General features: G+C 31.1%; 3 protein-coding genes across 4 annotated transcripts; all 3 read right to left on the bottom strand.

Moving 5' to 3' along the window:
- Window positions 1-1,364: 1,364 nt before the first annotated feature.
- On the bottom strand, window positions 1,365-4,433 carry LOC148237739 (lipase 3-like). Its single transcript, XM_088205600.1, has 4 exons — window positions 3,054-4,433; window positions 2,785-2,983; window positions 2,189-2,706; window positions 1,365-2,123 (listed from the first exon to the last, which is right to left on the bottom strand). The coding sequence occupies exons 1-4, from the start codon at window positions 3,246-3,248 to the stop codon at window positions 1,737-1,739; spliced, it is 1,299 nt and encodes a 432-aa protein (XP_088061726.1). The 5' UTR covers window positions 3,249-4,433; the 3' UTR covers window positions 1,365-1,736.
- Window positions 4,434-6,108: 1,675 nt separating this feature from the next.
- Window positions 6,109-8,638, bottom strand: LOC148237738 (lipase 3-like). The gene is made up of 5 exons (XM_088205601.1): window positions 8,323-8,638; window positions 7,710-7,908; window positions 7,277-7,638; window positions 6,931-7,089; window positions 6,109-6,857 (listed from the first exon to the last, which is right to left on the bottom strand). Exons 1-5 carry the CDS (start codon window positions 8,488-8,490, stop codon window positions 6,477-6,479), a joined length of 1,269 nt encoding a protein of 422 aa, XP_088061727.1. The 5' UTR covers window positions 8,491-8,638; the 3' UTR covers window positions 6,109-6,476.
- A 26-nt stretch (window positions 8,639-8,664) lies between these two features.
- Nhe1 (Na[+]/H[+] hydrogen exchanger 1) lies at window positions 8,665-16,664 on the bottom strand. 2 transcript variants are annotated; one of them, XM_088205598.1, is made up of 7 exons: window positions 15,380-16,664; window positions 15,167-15,323; window positions 14,950-15,104; window positions 9,978-10,129; window positions 9,772-9,900; window positions 9,610-9,702; window positions 8,665-9,542 (listed from the first exon to the last, which is right to left on the bottom strand). In XM_088205598.1, the coding sequence occupies exons 1-7, from the start codon at window positions 16,596-16,598 to the stop codon at window positions 9,393-9,395; spliced, it is 2,055 nt and encodes a 684-aa protein (XP_088061724.1). In that variant the 5' UTR covers window positions 16,599-16,664; the 3' UTR covers window positions 8,665-9,392. The 2 variants fall into 2 exon arrangements, with proteins under 2 accessions (XP_088061724.1, XP_088061725.1); XM_088205599.1 differs by lacking the exons at window positions 8,665-9,542; window positions 9,610-9,702; window positions 9,772-9,900; window positions 9,978-10,129 and adding an exon at window positions 13,217-14,888.
- Between the last annotated feature and the right edge of the window lie 3,550 nt (window positions 16,665-20,214).

Here is a 20,214-nt window from a genome sequence, read left to right as displayed (position 1 = left end):
TTTTATTATATAAATGTTCTGTACACGATATCAATGCTGAGATTATACGTGCTTTAAAATTCATATCATATTTACTAAAATGTACTACTAACTTGGCTTAGATTAATAGATATGAATCGGATCAACTATTTTATTATCGAAAAATTATAACTCTTTTGAAGAAAATTGATAATTGTTTTATTTATGATTACATTTATAAGCATTTAATAATTATAATTATTAATACTTACTGGATTTTAATTTTGAGTATGTGATCTTTTTATTATTATCTTCTTCTAACTTAATCGAATTTTATGACGACAATGATAATCGCGAAAAGAATCTCAAAAAAATACATCGCAATATTTCTGCACCGATATAGTTATCAGCTTTATTAATTTTCAATCTCTGATAAAATCTATTGTTATTAACAAGATTAATTAACTTGTTAATCTCAAGCTTAAGTCAAATGTTATAAAGGAGATGCAAAAATTAAGTTTTTCTTATTGTTTATTAAACTTAAGCATACGTGACACATTGCTTGCAAAAGTAAATATTAACAGTAAATAGCTGTATATGTGTATATGTATTTATTAAAAAAGTATACTTCTTTACGATTCGATATTAGTACCAACATTCTGATTGGTAGATGTTCATGTTTTATTAAAAAAAGTAAAATATAATATGCTTTATTGGTCATTAAATATTTATTTTGTCATTATTTTATTTTATAAGCATTACGTTATAATGTTGTATGTATTAGATTCAATATAAAATCATAAAATATTGTTTTAGGCATGTTTTTACTGGACTTGTCTAATTTTGATAAAACAATCGAGATAACAATCAGTGGGGCCATAGGATCAAACTCCATAAAGTAATCATGTGCTCTAACGCTGATCTAAAATTAGTTATTTTTATTGTATTTTCAATATTTAAATAAAAAAAATTTGAAGTTATGTACAATACATTTTCTGCATATACTATATGATAAATCATAAAAATGTCTTTTATTGAGTCTATATTTCACAAATTTTTGTTAATAATATTGCATTGATGTAAATAAAGTAACATTTAATACATTGAATAAATTGGTATATTATTGTTAAATATTTATTTTTTTAATTTAATTATAAATCTTTTTTAGAAAATGGAAACATTGTTGTATTTTTATTATTATTAATTTATTTTCTATAAACATAAATTTACTTTATTTTATTGTATTATAGAAACCTAGAAATTAAACCTTTTATACCCAAATATATTTATACAACTTTATAACTATTTACATATTTACATTAATATTCAAGTAAAAAAATTGTGGACATTATTTTTTAAAATATCAATAATTCTAAAATTAATTAGCATAAAAATAAATCATTAAATATTAGTTTATATTATTTATTTAATAAAAATATTTACAGATGTATAAAGCATATGCATCTTATCTGATATTACATATGGGATAATTACACAGGATGTTTTTAAACGTCAAGCTAATTATCAGATCAGCTTAATTTTGATTGATTTAAGATTTAAACAGTATGTTTTTCAAAGATTTAATCGGTAAATCTGTCATTTTAAGCGGTGATTTTTATCACCAAATAAAAATATAATTAAACCCATTTAACCCCAAACAAATTACGCCTTGAGAAATTGAATGACATAGCAAGTTAATAATGAATAACATTTTTATTTCATACTTAAATTAAATAACATAAAGTTGATACAACTTAATACTTATTGTACAGTTAGATCTATTTTTGATCATATTGTTTTAGTATTTTAATGACAAGATCGTATACTAGAGTTTTTGCGTCGATAGCCCAGACGAAATCTAAATGTCCGAATTCTTTTTGAGGCACTTCAAAAAGACCAATGGAATTCTTTAATTCTCTATGTAGTTTCTTGACATCTTTCGGATCTACGGTCATGTCATTATTCCCATAATGAAGAGCTACAGGTGCCGAAATGTCTCCCAGTTTATAAATCGGTGGGTTGAAAGATCCGTACACTCCTAGATTACCGAAAGAGCCGTAGTCGTAAAATTGGAATTTGGTCGTTAGAATTAGTTGAGCATAATGAACTAACTGCCTGCTGGATGCACCAGATGGAGCGTGGCTCAAATATAGAGGGATCATAGTCTGTTAAAAATAATATTATAATATTATATTTTCTATATTAAAATTAATTATAAAAAAATATTCACCCTATTGACTTGTTCTACATTTCCATTGCCAAATAGTAGATAAATACAGAAATCTTGCAGTTTTGCATCTTCGTTGCAGTATTTATGCGCTAAGTCAGTTAAAAATTTAGTTCTTGGTAGAAATTCGTTAAATCCTATCAAAGTGAAGATTACTTGACCGGCGCTAGCGTATGGCGAGAAGAATCTCTTTAATGGACTTTTAGAGTTAGTCATGAATGTAGCCGGAGCTAGGGCTTGCATTGATAAAATCTTTTTGTTGTACTCTGGTCTTGTAGAAGCCATTACAAAGAAAGCTGTCGTCCCTTGAGAATGGCCAATATAGTGAATCTTTTTCTTTCCCGTCTTTTCTAAAACATGGTCAATCATAGCTGGCACATCGTAAATACCAACTTGATGCCAACTGAACAACCAGTATTTCCTGGATTTATCAGGATTCAATGTGGTATGTTTTCTGGAGTAGTAATTGCCTCGTGCATTTCCCATCCAAATATCATAACCTAGATCTGCCAGTATATAGCCTGAAATTTGTATAAATAAAAATAAGTCTCACTTTACAATAAAAATACAATGTAATAAATAGTTTAAGATTGAAATACCTAATCCTTTTCCAGGTCCATTAATTATAAAATCAGAAGAAGAACCCATGACACCGTGCATCAAGAAAACCACAGGACGATCTTCATTTTTTAACACATTATTTTTTGAATAAAACCGATGCATCGTTACAATGTATTCGTCTGAAGTCTCTACCTCGTGGCTTTCAGCCAAATAGCCATATTTGTTAAGCAATCCCATCTAAAAATAAATATATTATATAATATATACATACGCAATATACATTATTTATTTACAAAATGGTAATTACCACATCCAGTTTCGAATCTTCCAGAATATCTTCTGGAATATCACTTAATTCATCATAGGAAAGCTTGGATAGATATTGGCGTGCATTTGGAGATTCTCCACCTCTCGCCAGAGAGAATAGAAGAGCAAACGCGAAGAACTTCAACATTTTGCTGGTGAATCGTGAATCTAAGCTTATCGCGAAGTTATTGAACATTTATATATTACAATTCTAAGATAATCAATTGCCTAGATATAGAAAATATAGTGCGTGTTTTCCAAAGATTTGTTTAAACATAAACGTTTAGAATGATTAAAACCCACTTTTTAAAATAAACTATGATTTCTTTGTAAAATGTATTATTTGTTTTTATGGTGACTTTAACATAATTTGCTAATATTTACTGATGAAAACTATGTTGAACATGTAATTATAGTTATTTTTTTACATTAAGAACTTTGAAAATTAAACATACTTTTGTAGATTGTTTCTATGCTTTAAATATAACGTCTCGAATCAATATCAAGTAGTTTTGCATTTCATCAGACACAATATATAATTATAAGTAATTTTTGAATTTTTATATGCAATAACTCTAACATTTAATGATGCAGAAGGACATTTTTATATTTTTATAATTATACAGCAAGTCTCAAGGTCGTTCCTCACTGTTATGCAGTATAAATGGTGAGTCTCTCTGGCTCCTCGTGGTCAGCTAAGTCGAATGTGTAAGTCAGAGTTGTGCTTATTGGTGGCGAGTCTTGATGTCTCCGAGTGAGTAAGTGAGTTGTGGTGCTCTTCCAGCTAATTTATATCAACGGGTCCAACCGCCGTACTCCGCCTCTGTACTGTCCCTCCAATGAAAGTGTAAAACTTACAGGTGGAATTTGTAGGCGATCATCCTATAAGGATGATCTACAAATATTGTCACGGGTTCTTTATACTGCTTCCATAAATGTTATCATGGGTTTTTTTATGAATTTTTGACTAAATAACAAGTTGCCACATTGTCACAATTCTGCCGATCCCGTTTAAAAAAGTATTGGATATATGTAATAGTTTTGGCAATAATAGTATTTGAAAGTTTGCATAGCTATTATGCTTAGTCGCTCTCTTGGGTGTTCCAAAATGGCGATTTCACTTGTGTTTTGTTTGACAATGCATCTTTGTTAGAGTTTAATAATATTGAAACCCCCCCCCCCCCCCATACTTAAAAACTATTTGAAATGCTTCTGAAAATCTATTAATCTTGTGCTATACTACTCTTTTCCGAGCCATATAATGTGATATGTATAAGCTAAAATGTACAACATATAAGAATATACATTTAGTACTTGCCAAATGAAAAATGCATGTCATTTAATGAAACACTATGAAACTTAATAAAATCGAAATATTAAAAAAACGACCACTGACTGGCCAACTTTTGCCCCCCCCCCCCCCCACCTCGAAAAAGCTGAAATGATGACACTGATTCAAAACCAGAAATTCTCGGGTTATCCCTCAAAAAATCTAGCCTGAAAATATTTTTTTAAATATATCATTTCAGTGAAATCATATCGAAATACATTTTCATGGATATATATTTTTACCAGTGAAAATATAATTTATTTGGCAGGTGCTAGTAAAATGATATGATTTAACATACTTATAATTAATTATTTACATGCAATGTATGAATGTTACAGTGAATGTATTTTTCACCAAAGTTATATTTTAACTTAATATAACTATTGAAGTCCAAATAGCTAAGCACACACGAACAGATATGCCCGACGGACACCAGGAAAAATCTGTCCGAGCTTCGCCACACACGCAAACTGTCTGAACTTGGACACCAGTCTTATTACTTATTAAAAAATAAAATGTACTTGCTATAACATGTGGTGGATTTATCTATTTGGAAGAAATTTCTTAAGAATGGACAAACAAAAAGCGCACACACCTTCAAACATGGTCCTCGGTTCTGCCTGTCTGTGCCCAATCCGTTCGTTTTGTGCACGGACAGCGGATAGATGACAGACAGACAAATCTGTCTTTTCTCCCAAACATGATCGAATTTATCCGCCAGGCAGCCACAACGGGCAGATCCGTCGGATGTGCCCGCGCGTATAAGGTCAGTTAATATGATTTCACTAATAGATATATTTCTACTATCGAAAATATAATTTAACTGATAGGCGCTAGTGAAATTATATATTGCTCTAAAATGTCTATAAAACCCAATTTGACAGTTGCGATACGTTCATTTGCTGTTCAAATCCAAACCTAACCTAATGAAAGTTCTATAACTAATTATAGTTATAGAACTTTCATTAGTCTAAAATATTTTTCTCAAGGGAAAATAAGCAGTAGAAGAAATACAGATAGACGTCGCATCTTGTATATTGCTCCATAATTCCTTTGCACTTGGATATTACATTGTTTTAAAAATATGATAGCTATCCTTACCGATATTACTACGAACTTAAGATATAAGAGTGCTTGTCAAAGTGTATTCAAACCGAATTTTGATCAATAGGAAGGCTGCAACTCAACGAGACGGCGACGGTACGGTTTTATTGCTTTCGACATAGATTTTTGACTTCTGAGAATAGATAATTGTTTTTTTGCGCTCTCCTATTGGTCAAAATTCGGCTTAGATATGCTTCATTAAATTCTCACGTAATTTAAGTTGTAATATTGTTATAAAAATCTTAATATGAACGCTGGATAACCGAGTGCAACTAAATATTAAAATATAAATTAAGTTTTATACATAAACGTAATAATTATAATAATAAATATTTTATGACCAATAATGTAAAATAAGTATTTAATTTTGAATCTTAGCTCAGATTTAAAACGTTATAAGTCAATATATTTTTATTCAATCATGAGCTTTATTATTTTTAATTTGTACTAATTTTTATTGTGTTTATATGCAATATCAACTAAATAACTAAGCTGTCGTAAATTTAGATTGATTTTGTTTCCAAATTATGGTTGTGGTTGTTTTAGTTTAAATAATATTTAATAAATTAAGGTTATATGAGTTACATATTGAGAATAACTTATTAAATAGAGTACAGATTTATTAGAAGTTGTATTGCGTTAAATTTATAAATACCTTTGTTATCTTGAAAAGTGGATTTATATGAGATTGATATCTAACAAAATTAACAAAAAAAATCTTCCATCTACAAACCCACTTCACTTGAGGTAAAAATATATTATTTTTTTTTAAATAAAATCCCAAATAGATTTATCATACAAATCACGCCAGATGATATAGATTAATTTTTCATTGTTAGAAATTATAGATTGATCAGTTATTTTACATATAATAAAATCTCGGTCTATTATTGTTAAAAAGATGATCTTTTAAGTAATCAATAATTCGGGAAACACATTTAGATTATATAATAATTTAATAGTATAAAAACATTTAATAAATAAATACAATTATTCAAACTTTCTCATAAGACTTATCACGGTATCATAAAGTAAACTTTTAACGTCAATAGCCCATAAGAAATCCAAGTGATTGAATTTTTTATGAGGTACCCTAAACAAGCCGATCGGATTTGGTAATTGGTAGTTCACTTTAAAAACATCTATAGGCTCCAATAACAAATCATTTTCGCCATAATGAAGCGCCACTGGAGCTTTCACACGTTTCAAATTATATTTTGGTGGTGCTATTGAATTATATTTTATCATGTTTCCAATAAATCCATAGTCGTAGTTTCGGAAAATGCCTGAATTATAAATTTGAGCATAATGTATGATTTGCCGACTCGACGCTCCGGCTGGAGTATGACTCATATATATTGGTAACATGGTCTGAAATTGTGTATGTTTATATGTTGATAAATATAACAAATTAGAGTAATAATATTCGATATTTAACACTTACGAGATTTAATTGATCTGGATTATGTCCGGCAATGTTATATAATATAGCTGTACAAATTGGTTGATATTTTGATGCTTCATTACAATAATTATTTGCTAAATATATTGTTATATTAGTATGTGGAAGCACTTCATTCTTTCCAATTATAGTCAGAAGAATCTGGAAAAATAAATAAATTTGTGAGAAATATACTCTTTACATAAAATATATTTTATATAAAATCAATGGCTTTGTATTTCACGCTCATTAAAAGTTCCTTTTTATAATCCTTCATACGTCACACTTCAAGGCTTAATCGTCATATATTTATTATTAATTACATTTCATTATTAATAACTCAATGTACCTGTAAAGCATCCTCAAAAGAATTCAGAAGTTTGAACAGTGGACTCCGTGAATGTGTAAAATAAGCAGCTGGAGCTAAAGCTTGCATCGATAGTATTTTTGAATTATATTCCGGTTTTTCAGATCCCATCACAAAGAAAGACGTCGTTCCTTGAGAATGACCAATATAATGTAGCTTTTTATGTTCAGTATGCTTCAATACATAATCAATGGAAGCCGGTAAGTCATAAATGCCAATTTCGTGCCAAGAGAACCTCCAGAATTTTCTGCTTTTCGTACTCAACGATACGTGCTTTTTAGAATAAAAATTTCCACGTGCATTCCCGAGCCAAACATCATAACCTTCATCAGCTAAAATGTAAGCTAAAAAAATATGTGGGTTAATTAATTTATAAATATAATATAAAGCAAATAATATATAAAATAACATATACCTAGTCCACTTCCAGGTCCGTTTACAACCCAATCTGCAGAAGAACATAATAATCCATGCATCACAAATACAGGAATGCGTTTATCAGCTTTATTTTCAGTCTTTCCACTTGTAATACGATGCATGGTTAGTATATAACCATCTTCAGTTTGAACTTCATGTATTTCTGAAGGATAGCCATATTTAGTCGCTAAGCCAATCTACGAATGCATTGTATAATACATGAAAGAAAATATTATTAACATAACTATATTGGCCCTATTATTCTCATATTACATGGAGAATTATATTTTTAAAATATATACTATTTAAAAATGCAAAAATTGGATTATGTACTTTATATTTACTTTTATAAATATTTTCAGCTTTAAATTTAGGTAAAATATGTTCTACTCACATATATGCAATGAAATGATGTTATCTTTATTTTATCTCTACATTATTATAAGTACTATAAGTTATAAATGTTCATCGATTATATCATTAATACAAATATTTCAGTCAAGTGTTAGATAATGTTAAACTAAGATATTTAAAAATTAAGATGCATTTACAATATTAATGCCATGATGTAAAAATTATATTTATATATGGTAATTAATTAATAATTTTACCGTGTCCAAAAGAGCGTCTTCTGTTATATTATCACTAGAGAAGGGAAGTTGTTGAGATAATAATGATAATAAACTTTCATTCTCACTAATCTCATCAAACTTTGCAAATCCTAACGTAAGAGTAAAAATACTCGAGATACACAAAAATAATAACTTATTACACTTCATGTTTACTTTTAATGGCAAAAATTTTGTGTTATTCAAAGAGTATATCTATCTTTATATACCTATAAAACTGCGTATCAAATTTTAGATTGAAACATAATCGCCAGTGCTTCTCTAACGTTAATAAAATAAAAAATATCTTATGATATGTAATAAATTATGCAAAATAAAAGATAATTTATATGGTACAATGTAAAGATATATTTGGACTAGTATGATACTTTATATTATAATGGAACATACAAGGTAACTCAGTTTAAATGGTATAAATCACATAAAATAAAATTCACAACTATTTAAATATACTATATAAACATCAACAAATTTTTAAATACAACAACCACAATAGTAAAGACTTTTATAATGTTAAATTGTTGTATTGTAAATATAATTTTTTTAATGTTGCAACGAACATTTGACAACATCTATCAAATCTATCCACACAAACTATTTTATCATTAATAAATTATCAAAGGAACGCAGGTGCTAATAAAAATTAAGAGATTTTAATCTTAAAAATATAATACTGATGAGCATGAATTAGCAACGTGCAATCTTTGATCTTCAATATAATTTTCAATAAATAATTTGATTACAATGAAGATTCGTATTTTATATAAGTATAAACTTTATTTTCGTGGTCCCCCAAAAAGCATGTAGTTTTCAAGTTTGTCGAAAAAACTGTAAAATTTCCACCACTCTATAAAAATAGTGTTACAATAATTTATTAAATATCACAATTTCACTTATATTCTAATATAAGTTATTTTTGGTAAATAAAATATATTGGCAAAATAAATAATATAACTATTAATAAATTTTGTAGATTTAAAAAATAGATATTAAAAATTAAGCTTTAAGTACAACAAAATACAAAGTGGCAATATATTGAATAATAAAGCATTTTAAATAGCCCTTTGTAAGTTTGTTTGAGAATTCGAATTGGATGGAATAACACTTTCTTCATCGTCAGTTTCTCGTTCAGGAGAAATTCTAATAGCTTGATACCATTGATTTGTAAGATCGGTCATTTGACTTTTGCAATCTTTTAATTCCTAAAATTAGAAATGTTTAAATTAAACATTAATCATAAAATATCATTTATTAAACTCAATAACAAACCTGATGAGTAAATCTTCTTGTAAAGAACGGTATTAAATATTTTAAATCTAATCTTGCAAATCCTCTTATTCTAGAAGATTGTGAGAAATTAACCTAAAATACAAGATTTTATATTATATTTAATACAAAATATTTTTATAAATATAATTATATTTAACAGACTTCCATCTCTTCTTCAGTAATTTCTGATAAGTGTTCCGAATCGATGGCTTGTCCCCATTCCTTCGTCTTCGATAGAGATATTTCTTTACGCCTTCTCTGCGACCTAGTTCGTTTATTTTTCTTGTTTGCCTTTAAAATGATATATATATTTTTATTAATTATTACGAACTATAGTAAATTAAATATAATTTCTTATTAAAAATTACTCTTAAAAACTTCAGAAGCGGCATTGTAGATCCGCCGAAGATTAATGTTGTAAAAAGCACAATTATCAATGTAGTAGTTATAATAACATGGCGAGTCTCATCCGAGAAACCCAAATGAAGGGAAAGTGCATAAGATATAGCTCCACGAAGACCTGAAAATAATTTAAATAAATTTTAAAAATGTTATAATATGAGAATTGAGAAACACTTAATAACCAGTATACAAAGATGTTTAATAAATGTATAAGGAAACATTTTCCTAAATTTCAAGGTCTATAAGTCGATAAATACAAATATAAGAATTAGATTTAGGAAACGCAGAAGTTATGTACGAAATAGTGTATTGATGGCCTTAAAATATTAATTTTCTAACTATACAGGAAGAACAAAAAATGTATAATTTATTAAAATTAGGAAATAGTAAGGTCTCGAGTAAAATTTCATTTCTACAAAAGCGCAGTAACTCCCATATTATTCACATAGGCGCTAATTAGGTTTAAGTTTAAAATTCATAGTTTAGATGTTTTGACAAAATTGAAAAACAGCGAATATTGAAATCCAATTAATATAAAATAATTTCCCTTAGCACTTAGCACAAACGAAGAAATAAACATAGTATATAAATTGTATTTTATTATTCATAAATTAACATAACAGTAATCAAAAAGTCTATAATATATCATCTATGTATATCTTTCATAAAAAGCTCATATATTTACCAGCAACGCAGTTTTCGTTATTAAAAATAATAATAATGAACTGATGAACATTAAGAGGCATTATATTGCAGTATTCTCTGATTGTTTTGAAATATATGTATATTGTATATCATGGGCTACAAAAACGTCCACTGCGAAAGAATTTTAGGTATGCTGCGAGTTATTCCTATGTCAAATGTCATTCATATGAACAAAAATTTAGAGGATTTATTAAATCACTTACCTTGCCATTGTTTTAAAGAAAATAATATTTTAATTGTAATGTTGCATATTAAATTTACTTTGGTAATTATAAAAGAGAAATTTGATATTATCGGTAAGTTTTTCAGGAAAATCACAGTTTATGAGTAAATAATTGATGGCTTTAAATATAAATTGGTTAACTTTACTTTTGGGTGAAATACTTATTAATGTTACATTTTCTCTATCATTCTGATACATATATTTCAAATATCTTGCATCTCCAAAATATACCAAGCCGTTGGACGGTCAGGCCCACACAGAAGGCAACTTCGGAGAGGGCATTTTTCCGCGCCCTCTAATATTTTTCTTAAATAATTTCTCCTCCACACAACGATTTCTTCTTTTTCTATTAATATGCTGTTTTTAATATTCCATGTTCAACGATTTTAAATGCTTATAGAATGTCGACCTTTTAAAATTTGGCAAATCATCGTCTTCATTTACAAAACTAAGAATTTTGTCAATTTTCAGTAATTAATTTTTTTTAAATCTATGTATTTTATGACAAATCACTTTTTATCAAAATCATCAATATAATCTAAAACGTGGGATTTCCGATTCTTATTGGTTTTTGGCGAGTTTAATTTAATATTATGTTTATATACTTGAATAACTCAATAAATTGATTTTTTACACACTCCTGCCCTTGTTGATACTTTGTCAATAATTTGGTTGGGATTTTCCAAAATTTCCCTTTAATATATATTTAAAATAGTGTTATTTTAAAAAATATTTATGTGATTTCTTTTAGTGCGTGTTTTTGGAGATCTACAGGGTTAATTTTAGTATTGGTGTTTGTAGAAAACATTTTTACTTTAAAAATTTCGACAACCGTACGCACGCGCAAATAAAATCTCGCGAACAGCAAACCAATACTACCCTGTTGAAATAGTATTCCGGGGAGGATCCGTTCAAGTGAACAACCAATTAGAAGCTAACCTTGAAGAACACGTGTTTGTCACGCGTTGAGCACTGTTTACATGCGCTGACTGTTGGAAAAAAAATAGTATGTAGTCATTATTACTTGGGCGGGACTTCACATTGTAAGTGAAAAACTATGTGTTATCAAGGTAGGATATCATTGTAAAAAAATATTATGCAATATTTACATACTAACGTATTTTATAATATTTACATAAATATTTATAGCTAAAATTTAATTTATGTTACTTATACAGGAGATATATCTATCAAAATGAAAAATTATTGAGTTATTCTAAAATAAATAATAAATGTGCAATAATTAAAATAAAATTATAGAAATAAATCGCAATTCAATCACATAAACCTGTTTTTAGAAAAAAATATATTGCATTTTAAACATACAGGTTTTCTACGCATTCTTTTTTCTATAGATTGTTTCGGAAAATCGTAACTGATAAAAAATAATGAGTATTATAAGAATATATTTCATTGGAATAAATTGGAAATTATTATTGAGATATTCTAAAATAAATAAATAAATATTCTAATTATTAAATATTAAAAATAAATATAAATTAAATATTAAAAAATAAATAAATATTCTAAAATAAATAATTTATTGTGATATTTTAAAATAAATAATAAATGTGCAATAATTAAAATAATATTATAGAAATTAAGCACATCTCAATCACATAAATCTGTTTTTAGAAAAAAATATATCACACTTTAACCCTTTCTACACCATAAGCCCGTATACGCGCTCTATGTGACTGGTCGCATGAGGCCGGCCATACAAAACGAGCGTGTATACGCGCTCTACTTTGTTCTCATTTTACTAGCTAGGCTTGAAAGTTTTGTATGACATAAAAAATTAAACACATAGTGACATCTTTCGAGATGACGAAAAAATATTAAGATCGGATAAATTGCGAATATTATTGATATTACAGAGATCCAAATGAAAGCTTTGTTTGGCGTTCAACGAGAGTCGCTGTTCAGGGTTGTGCCGAACAGGACTTTTTGATTACTAACGGGAATAATTATCATCAATTGCAACTCTGGCTTGGCGTGTGCTTGACGTTATTTTATATTTTACCTTTTTCGTTGATATAGAATTTTTGATTTTGTTTTCTTGTATTTTTTTATGAATGTATTTTTTTATGAATTTTCATAATTTTTATAAAAGCTATGTGACAACCCTAACGTCTTGTTTTTAAACGTCTGTATTTAATTAACCAATAAAACTAATTTTCAAATATATATTATCCAATATATTATAATTATTTTATTTTTAAACTTTTTTATCAGCAATGTGACAACCCTGACTTGAATCGAGAAAAAATAATTCTGTTTTTCTGGGTAAATAACAGTGAAAATGTCATATTGTACATTTATTTGATAAGTCGTCATAATATACCATTGACACATTTCCGAAAAATCTAATTTAAATAGATTTTATTTTTGCTAGAAAATTCTCGGCCTGTAGTGCACGTCCGTACCAATAATTTGCAGCGTTTAAATGTTAAACAAACGGATTTACAATTTTCTACGCACTCTTTTCTCATCAGGTTGTTTCGGAAAATCGTAACTGATAAAAATGATGAGTAATATAAGAATATATATTTCATTGGAATTAATTGGCAAGTAGTGTTCTGACCCTTGGTATAAAAATTTAGGAGGTATCCAGAAGCGGCCGATCAAAGACAATGATATTTTAGATTTATTGTTCCGAAAGAAGAAAGTTCTGGCGCCTGTATTTTCAAAAATATTTTTTCCGACAATATAGCAAATGATTAAAAATGAGGAAATAAATGGAACAGAAAGGTTTTTGTACAAAGTTGTCTTATTGGTTTTTATTAGTACTTGTATACAACACAAGAAAGGATCAGCGTATAAAGTATTTTTAGAAGTACCCGAATGTAAAGAAGATTGTTTAAAAGCTTTTTATTCTTTGAAACACAAAACATGCATCAAGAAACAGACGGATAATTGGGCATACATGTTGGCAACTTAAGTCGGAATTTGACCGGCAGATACGAGTACCATGTTTGCACGTGTGTGCGCATTTTGTTTGTCCATTATTAGGAAATTTCTTCCAAAAAAATAAAACCACCGCATATTATAGTAAGTTTTTGCTCACTTGAAAGAGACATCAGACAACCGGTTTTATTTTTAATGAGTATTAAAGACTGATGTCCGAGTTTAGACAGTTTGCGCGTGTGGCGAAGCTCGGACAGATTCGTCCTGGTGTCCATCGGGCATATCTGTGCGTGTGTGCTTAGCTACTATAGACTTTTTTCAAAAGATAAAAAAAATTGTAATATAAACAAGCGAATCATCTCGATCCGATATAAATATGGACAACGATCACGCAATTGCCTCAACTCAGAAATAAGATTCCTTTATTATTGAAATGAATAAAAGTATATAATCCATTATGACTGTTCCGGAAGTAAAAGACGTTTCCGAGGAATCGTTTCAACTAAAAAAAGTTTTAAATTATTTAAATATACTAAACGGCATACTGTATCTCGAAAATGTATACAATTCCTAATTAACAATTAAACAATGTAGAAAAACGAAAACTGTTTTTTTTCTTTTGGACGGCTTTTGGAACCCCTAATTCTAAAGTACAATAATGCGATTAAGACAATTACACTTTGACAGCCAACGAACTTCTGTGTTTAATAGAAGGCGCTCAAAATCTTCCTGATTTTTCTCGCATAGTTGTCGGAAAAGACAATCTCGAAATGGACTTTATTTATTGAAATTTATTACAATATTAAGAGAGGCATGTAAACACTTTCCCAACATATTTGCAACCAAATTTTGACAATGGATCACTTACTATTTAGCTTTACTTTTGTATATTATTTACATATAATATTTTTATTATTTTATTCTGACCGTGGCTCCCCTAGAGTTTGTTATATCACATGTAAAAGATGATTTTTGGCTTGTGCCTCCCTTGAAATATTCTGTGGAAATGTTAGTTGAGAAACGCTGCTTTAGCAGATATAAGCTAGAAAGGTGTATATGTGGAGTACATATAGTATTATATATTTTAATAAAAGTTTATTTACCACTGAACCACATTATAAATGCCATTTTATTTGTGATTTTGTGCTCTCGAAACTTGTTCACCAAGAATGCCAATGGAAATATGTTACAGGCTCTTCCTAACAAACATAAGATCAAACTCCAAACAACCAATGCAGGTTCAACGCGATGTCTGAAGCTGTAAATAGAGATATTTTAGAGAATTAAAAAAAATATCAATATTATATAAGTGAAAATTACCTGAAAATTGCTAATCCTAAATATGCGAAGACGCACGTTTCTGCAATGAAAGCTAAAGTTCTCATCGTTTGCTGCATAGTAATTTGCGTTACAGTCGAAAGATTAAAATGCGTATAATGAGACATAACAATCCCGCAAAATAATATCGCCATTATTCCTACAAAAATATAAATTTATTATTAGAATAAGACGATAAGTAATTTATATTCTCACCTGAAAGTTGCATTCCTTCGGCGAGGACGTAAGGAGCGTACGTAAAGACCAGCATCATTCCGAATTCCAAAGATGGATTTTTTCTCAGATCCACGTGCTTTAAGAGCAACGCACTTATTAATGCGAATAAGAGTCCGATTCCAGCCGAAGCGAAGAACATCAAGCAAAATCGGTTGAGCGCTGAGAGTATCGCATCTCCAGTAGACATTATCGGATCGTTCGAATCCAACACGGCCGTTGTTAAAACGATGGAGATGGCATCGTTCAATATGCTTTCGCCGAAAACCAACATGTTCAAAACTGGATCGACGTCCAAAGCGTGAAATATTGCAACAGTAGCTACTGGATCCACAGCCGATATCAAAGATCCGAACGCAAAGGACTCCACAAAATTTAATTTGTAAGCAACTTGCGCCAGCCCGAGTAAGTAAACGCCAGCTCCGATCACGAACGCGGATATTGCTGTTCCAAAAATAGCAAAAACCAGGATCGATCCAATATTTTGAAAGAAGTTGCCTTTGTGTAAGTTATAGCCGGATTCGAAAATAATCGGAGGAAGTAACACGAGAAAAAAGGCCGTCGGAGAGAATGCCTCTTCTTTCTTCCAATTGGCAATGTTCTTGGTGGACATTAAATTTATGATCATGCCGATGAGCGCTCCCAAAAACACGATCACAACACTTTCTGGCAAATATGTAAATCCAGTTTGTAACATACTATGAATGAGTAAAATACCGAGTGCCAAAATGCATAATACGAAAAATATAGACATGGAGCTGTTGTGTTCTTCTTCGACTGAACTCTTTTCCGGAAGGACCGGGTACGTCGGAGTGGTAGACGAGACGTTGATAGCAATAGAAGAACTCGACACATTCTTCGTTGAATTAGTATCGATTCGAGAAATCGATACACGTTCAGTGCTAATCGACGCGTTAATAGCGAGGCTGATATTTTCAACTTTATCGACTGTCGAGTTGGTCGATGTTATATTGGAAATTACGTCTCTTCGAAATCTGTGTTTTTCATAGTGTAAAAGATCGTTTTGTTTATCTTCGTTTTCAAAATTCAACAATAGATTTGCATAATCGTCGGATTCGTCGGATTCGTCGTCTGCATTAAATTCGATTTCGTCGTCGCATAAATAGCTGTTCAATAGCGACAGTGTAAACAAACACAGCAAAAAGCAATCGAATCGTGTATTTTTAAGTAACGCGCCCATTTTAGACAATTTTTTGGTTCCAGCTGCCGATTGTCATTTGACATCTGTCAAGTGAGGAAGGATATTGGCCGTAACCGAAAACTACCGATAGCGACCATATATTGAATAGTAAAATAAATAATATGAAAGTGCCTTACGATTTAAATTAACAATATAAAATATTTAAATACGCGTTTCAAATTATATTCCAATTATTTTTTTGTAACAGCAATATTTTTTTCTACACGACGTTATCATTTTTTAGCTTCGATTTAAATACAATTGCAGAAAAAATTGTGATTATTTTTTTCTACTATTTATACGACTGGCAACATTCGCAAATTTGAGTTGTGCCGCAGTACATATAATAGTACAGCGTTTCGCCGACCGACTTTTAAAACTTTCGCTAGAACTTCATTTGAAGAATGAGCGACTTCAATCGATACGATATAAGCTGGCAAGAAGAATTTCTAGTGTTTAAAGCCAATAGAAAATGCGTTTGCGTTGCTTGCGGAGTGAATTTTCCCGGTTGTACTTCAAAGGACGACGTCGAACGACACTATGACGACATGCATGAACGTGAGTTTCGCCAATTTCCGAAAGGTTCTGTATCAAGAACGAATATAGTCAGCGACTTGAAGAAACTACGGAAAGATTCTTTAATCGGCGTCCATTTCTGCAAGCGAAACTTGAAGACTATTCTCACGTCGATCATCTATCTCATTTTCGAAGATTTTGAAAACCCTCAACTTATGAAACAATTGAATTCCATCGATATATCGAAAAATTTAATTTTATCCGGAGTTGGAAACTTTTTAGCCAATTGGGATAGAATGAATACAGGCGATAACTTCGCAGCTGAACGTCAAATGTATCTCGATTCGTTTATTCGTATGTTATGGAGTATTATACATTGAATTTTATTCACGTTTTCTAATTTTTATTATTATTATTATTATTTTGCGTTTTATAGTTTCTATTTTTTTAAATAAATTGTTTTATTTTCTGTTCTTATATTTGCTATTTTCATTATAATGCATATTATTGTATTGTTCAAGCAAAATAAAATAAATATTGTAATTAAACTAATTTTAAATTTACTTATATTACTTATTTACGCTTATTTTATAATGATTACTGTTAAATGTACAATCCTTACATTTATTTAAATAAATAATTTAATTTTATAAACATTTTTTTATTTACGATTTACACAATAATACAATTTTTTTAATATAAATAAAAAATACATCCTACAATATGAAATGTAACATACATATGATACCTTTTCTGTTGCTTAGCTCTGGCCACTTCCTGTCGATTGCTTTTTTCGGTGAGTTGGTTTTGTGACAGCAGCTCATAATACACCATATTCTATCTCTCATAATAGTGAGTTTCTTATGGTGTATCCAGGACCAGCCCGAGGGGCAGGCAGTACAGGCGATCACTTGGGGCGCTAGATCTTGTGGGGCGCCGTGATACCAAATAAAGGCGCAATATTCACTTAGAATTATCAAACAATATTGTTAAAGAATATAATCTGATATTAGTTTTATATACACTACTGTGTACTCTTTAAATTATTTCACACGTTAAAAATCACAACAAAAATAAATTATAAATTCTTAAATACCCACAATCGCAAAAAATAGCATGGTGTCAAATATAATAGGTATATTATTACTTTAATTTGAATTATATTTTTACGCTCATCAAATATTAATAGGGGGGGGGGTGCAAACTTAGTTTTTGAGTGGGCGGCAAATAATCTAGGGCCGGCCCTGGGTGTATCCAACCTTTGCGATCAATTGTACCAGCTGTATGGTTTTTATTTTTATTTTTTTTAAACTGTCTCGAAACTAAGATGACCAGATTTTTAAAATATCAAAAGACACTAAAATAAAAAAGTATGGGGGCCAATATAGATTTGTTATGGCCAAAACTGGTCGGCGCAGAAATAGCGGTGTTGTGACGGCTCCCTCTCTTCCGGCAAGCTTGTAAGGGTTCGGACGCGTGCCGTCGCGCGTCCGCCCCATTCTAACCATGTAAACACCGTTAACCGTTAAATAAATATTACTGCAGCGGCTCAATCTGTGTCTCATTGCCACCCGCCATCATCACCACCCCTAAACTGGTAACCTGCGACGTGATCCTGAGCACGTACATGGAGTCAGATTCAAAATGGCAGACACAGACGCCGCTGCAGTACAAAAGCCGAGCCGCTGCTGAGCTGTTTGCTGCCATCCCGCCGGTGCTTCCCTGGACCCGGACTCGAGCTGGCGGACCACCAAGACGATGGGCCTGCGCCCCCGACCATGTGCCGCCATCGTCAGCCACCGTCGCCACTGACAGACGCCGCCACCGACCACGTGACCCAGGAAGCACCCGGCGCCGCCACGCGCCTTCAGCGGGAAGCCACCGAAGTGCTGCCGTAGACCAGGCTCGAGTGGACCACGCGTGACCCGTCACGCACCCGTAGGGCTACGCCCCCGCGACTCCGAGCTCGAACCACATGTTCGGGGCCCGTCACGCGCGCGCCCTGTGTAGCTGCACCGACGCACCACAGGGCCCCGAAAGGTGCTCCCGGACATGCCCGTTCTTCTCGCGCCCCCTGGAGCCCTACGCGCCGCCCGGGTCTACGCGTGTTCCACTCGGCTTGGAGCGAAGCACGCCGCGCGTCACTGGAGGCCGCGCCGCCACACCATACGTCACGACTTTGCTACTTTTGCGCCGCCAGCATTTAATCAACAGCAGCGCCAAGGCCCCCATACCTCCCCCTGGTTATAGTTCGCAATTGTAAATTGCTAGGGCCGGAGCCGTATGGGGGCCAATATAGATTTGTTATGGCCAAAACTGGTCGGCGCAGAAATAGCGGTGTTGTGACGGCTCCCTCTCTTCCGGCAAGCTTGTAAGGGTTCGGACGCGTGCCGTCGCGCGTCCGCCCCATTCTAACCATGTAAACACCGTTAACCGTTAAATAAATATTACTGCAGCGGCTCAATCTGTGTCTCATTGCCACCCGCCATCATCACCACCCCTAAAAAAGCTATCTCGGAAATTTACAATTTTGTCTATATTGCTTTTATTCAGAATAAAGCTATACAACTATATTTTTTACAAAACTTTCAAACAATAATATAAGAACCACTAAGACATATTTTCAGTCTCAACGTTAAGGTGGGAATCATTATCGGATTTTGATTTAAAACTACATTGTGAAACATGATAACAATTTTAAAAAGTTCTCAGACAAATTAGGAATTGTTTGATTTAAATACTTAAATACAATATACAATGCGCAAAAATATAATTGATTCTTATGAATGGAAATCTCTTCCAAGTCTTAATTAATTTTGTATAGCGAGTCGTAGGTACTGATCATCCACCCTTTCTTTAATTTTTTTATTATTTCTGCAACTACTTTAATAATGGTTATATTATCACTCTTAATATTTGTTAGTATATCATAGAATTAGTTTTCAATGTGGATCAAACGATTCAAATGTGGGACAGTCCCACCTAATGGGAGATTTCTGATCATTTTAGTTTAATCGTATGATTATTCTTTTATTTTTTCCTATTTAACTAAAATTTACAATTAAATCACTATAATAAAATACATTTTGTCAGGGACGTA

This window comes from Plectrocnemia conspersa, unplaced genomic scaffold (genome assembly GCF_051122295.1).
Source record: "Plectrocnemia conspersa isolate PC_06_02 unplaced genomic scaffold, ASM5112229v1 ptg000002l, whole genome shotgun sequence".
NCBI lineage: Eukaryota > Metazoa > Arthropoda > Insecta > Trichoptera > Polycentropodidae > Plectrocnemia > Plectrocnemia conspersa.
Note: the sequence above shows the minus strand (reverse complement) of the source record. Positions and strands in the feature narration are given on the sequence as shown.

What these genes read in the sequence shown, in the direction of transcription:
- LOC148237739 (XM_088205600.1), bottom strand. Translation starts at nt 3,248, where the DNA reads ATGTTCAATAACTTCGCGATAAGCTTAGATTCACGATTCACCAGCAAA. An exon ending in AAGATTCGAAACTGGATGTG is followed by an intron (nt 2,984 to 3,053) that starts GTAATTACCATT and finishes ATTTATTTTTAG; the next exon opens with ATGGGATTGCTTAACAAATA. An exon ending in TGGACCTGGAAAAGGATTAG is followed by an intron (nt 2,707 to 2,784) that starts GTATTTCAATCT and finishes TACAAATTTCAG; the next exon opens with GCTATATACTGGCAGATCTA.
- LOC148237738 (XM_088205601.1), bottom strand. Translation starts at nt 8,490, where the DNA reads ATGAAGTGTAATAAGTTATTATTTTTGTGTATCTCGAGTATTTTTACT. An exon ending in AAGACGCTCTTTTGGACACG is followed by an intron (nt 7,909 to 8,322) that starts GTAAAATTATTA and finishes ATGCATTCGTAG; the next exon opens with ATTGGCTTAGCGACTAAATA. An exon ending in CTTTTGAGGATGCTTTACAG is followed by an intron (nt 7,090 to 7,276) that starts GTACATTGAGTT and finishes TTATTTTTCCAG; the next exon opens with ATTCTTCTGACTATAATTGG.
- Nhe1 (XM_088205598.1), bottom strand. Translation starts at nt 16,598, where the DNA reads ATGGGCGCGTTACTTAAAAATACACGATTCGATTGCTTTTTGCTGTGT. An exon ending in CGCTTCTGAAGTTTTTAAGA is followed by an intron (nt 9,901 to 9,977) that starts GTAATTTTTAAT and finishes ATCATTTTAAAG; the next exon opens with GCAAACAAGAAAAATAAACG. An exon ending in CAAGAAGATTTACTCATCAG is followed by an intron (nt 9,543 to 9,609) that starts GTTTGTTATTGA and finishes TTCTAATTTTAG; the next exon opens with GAATTAAAAGATTGCAAAAG.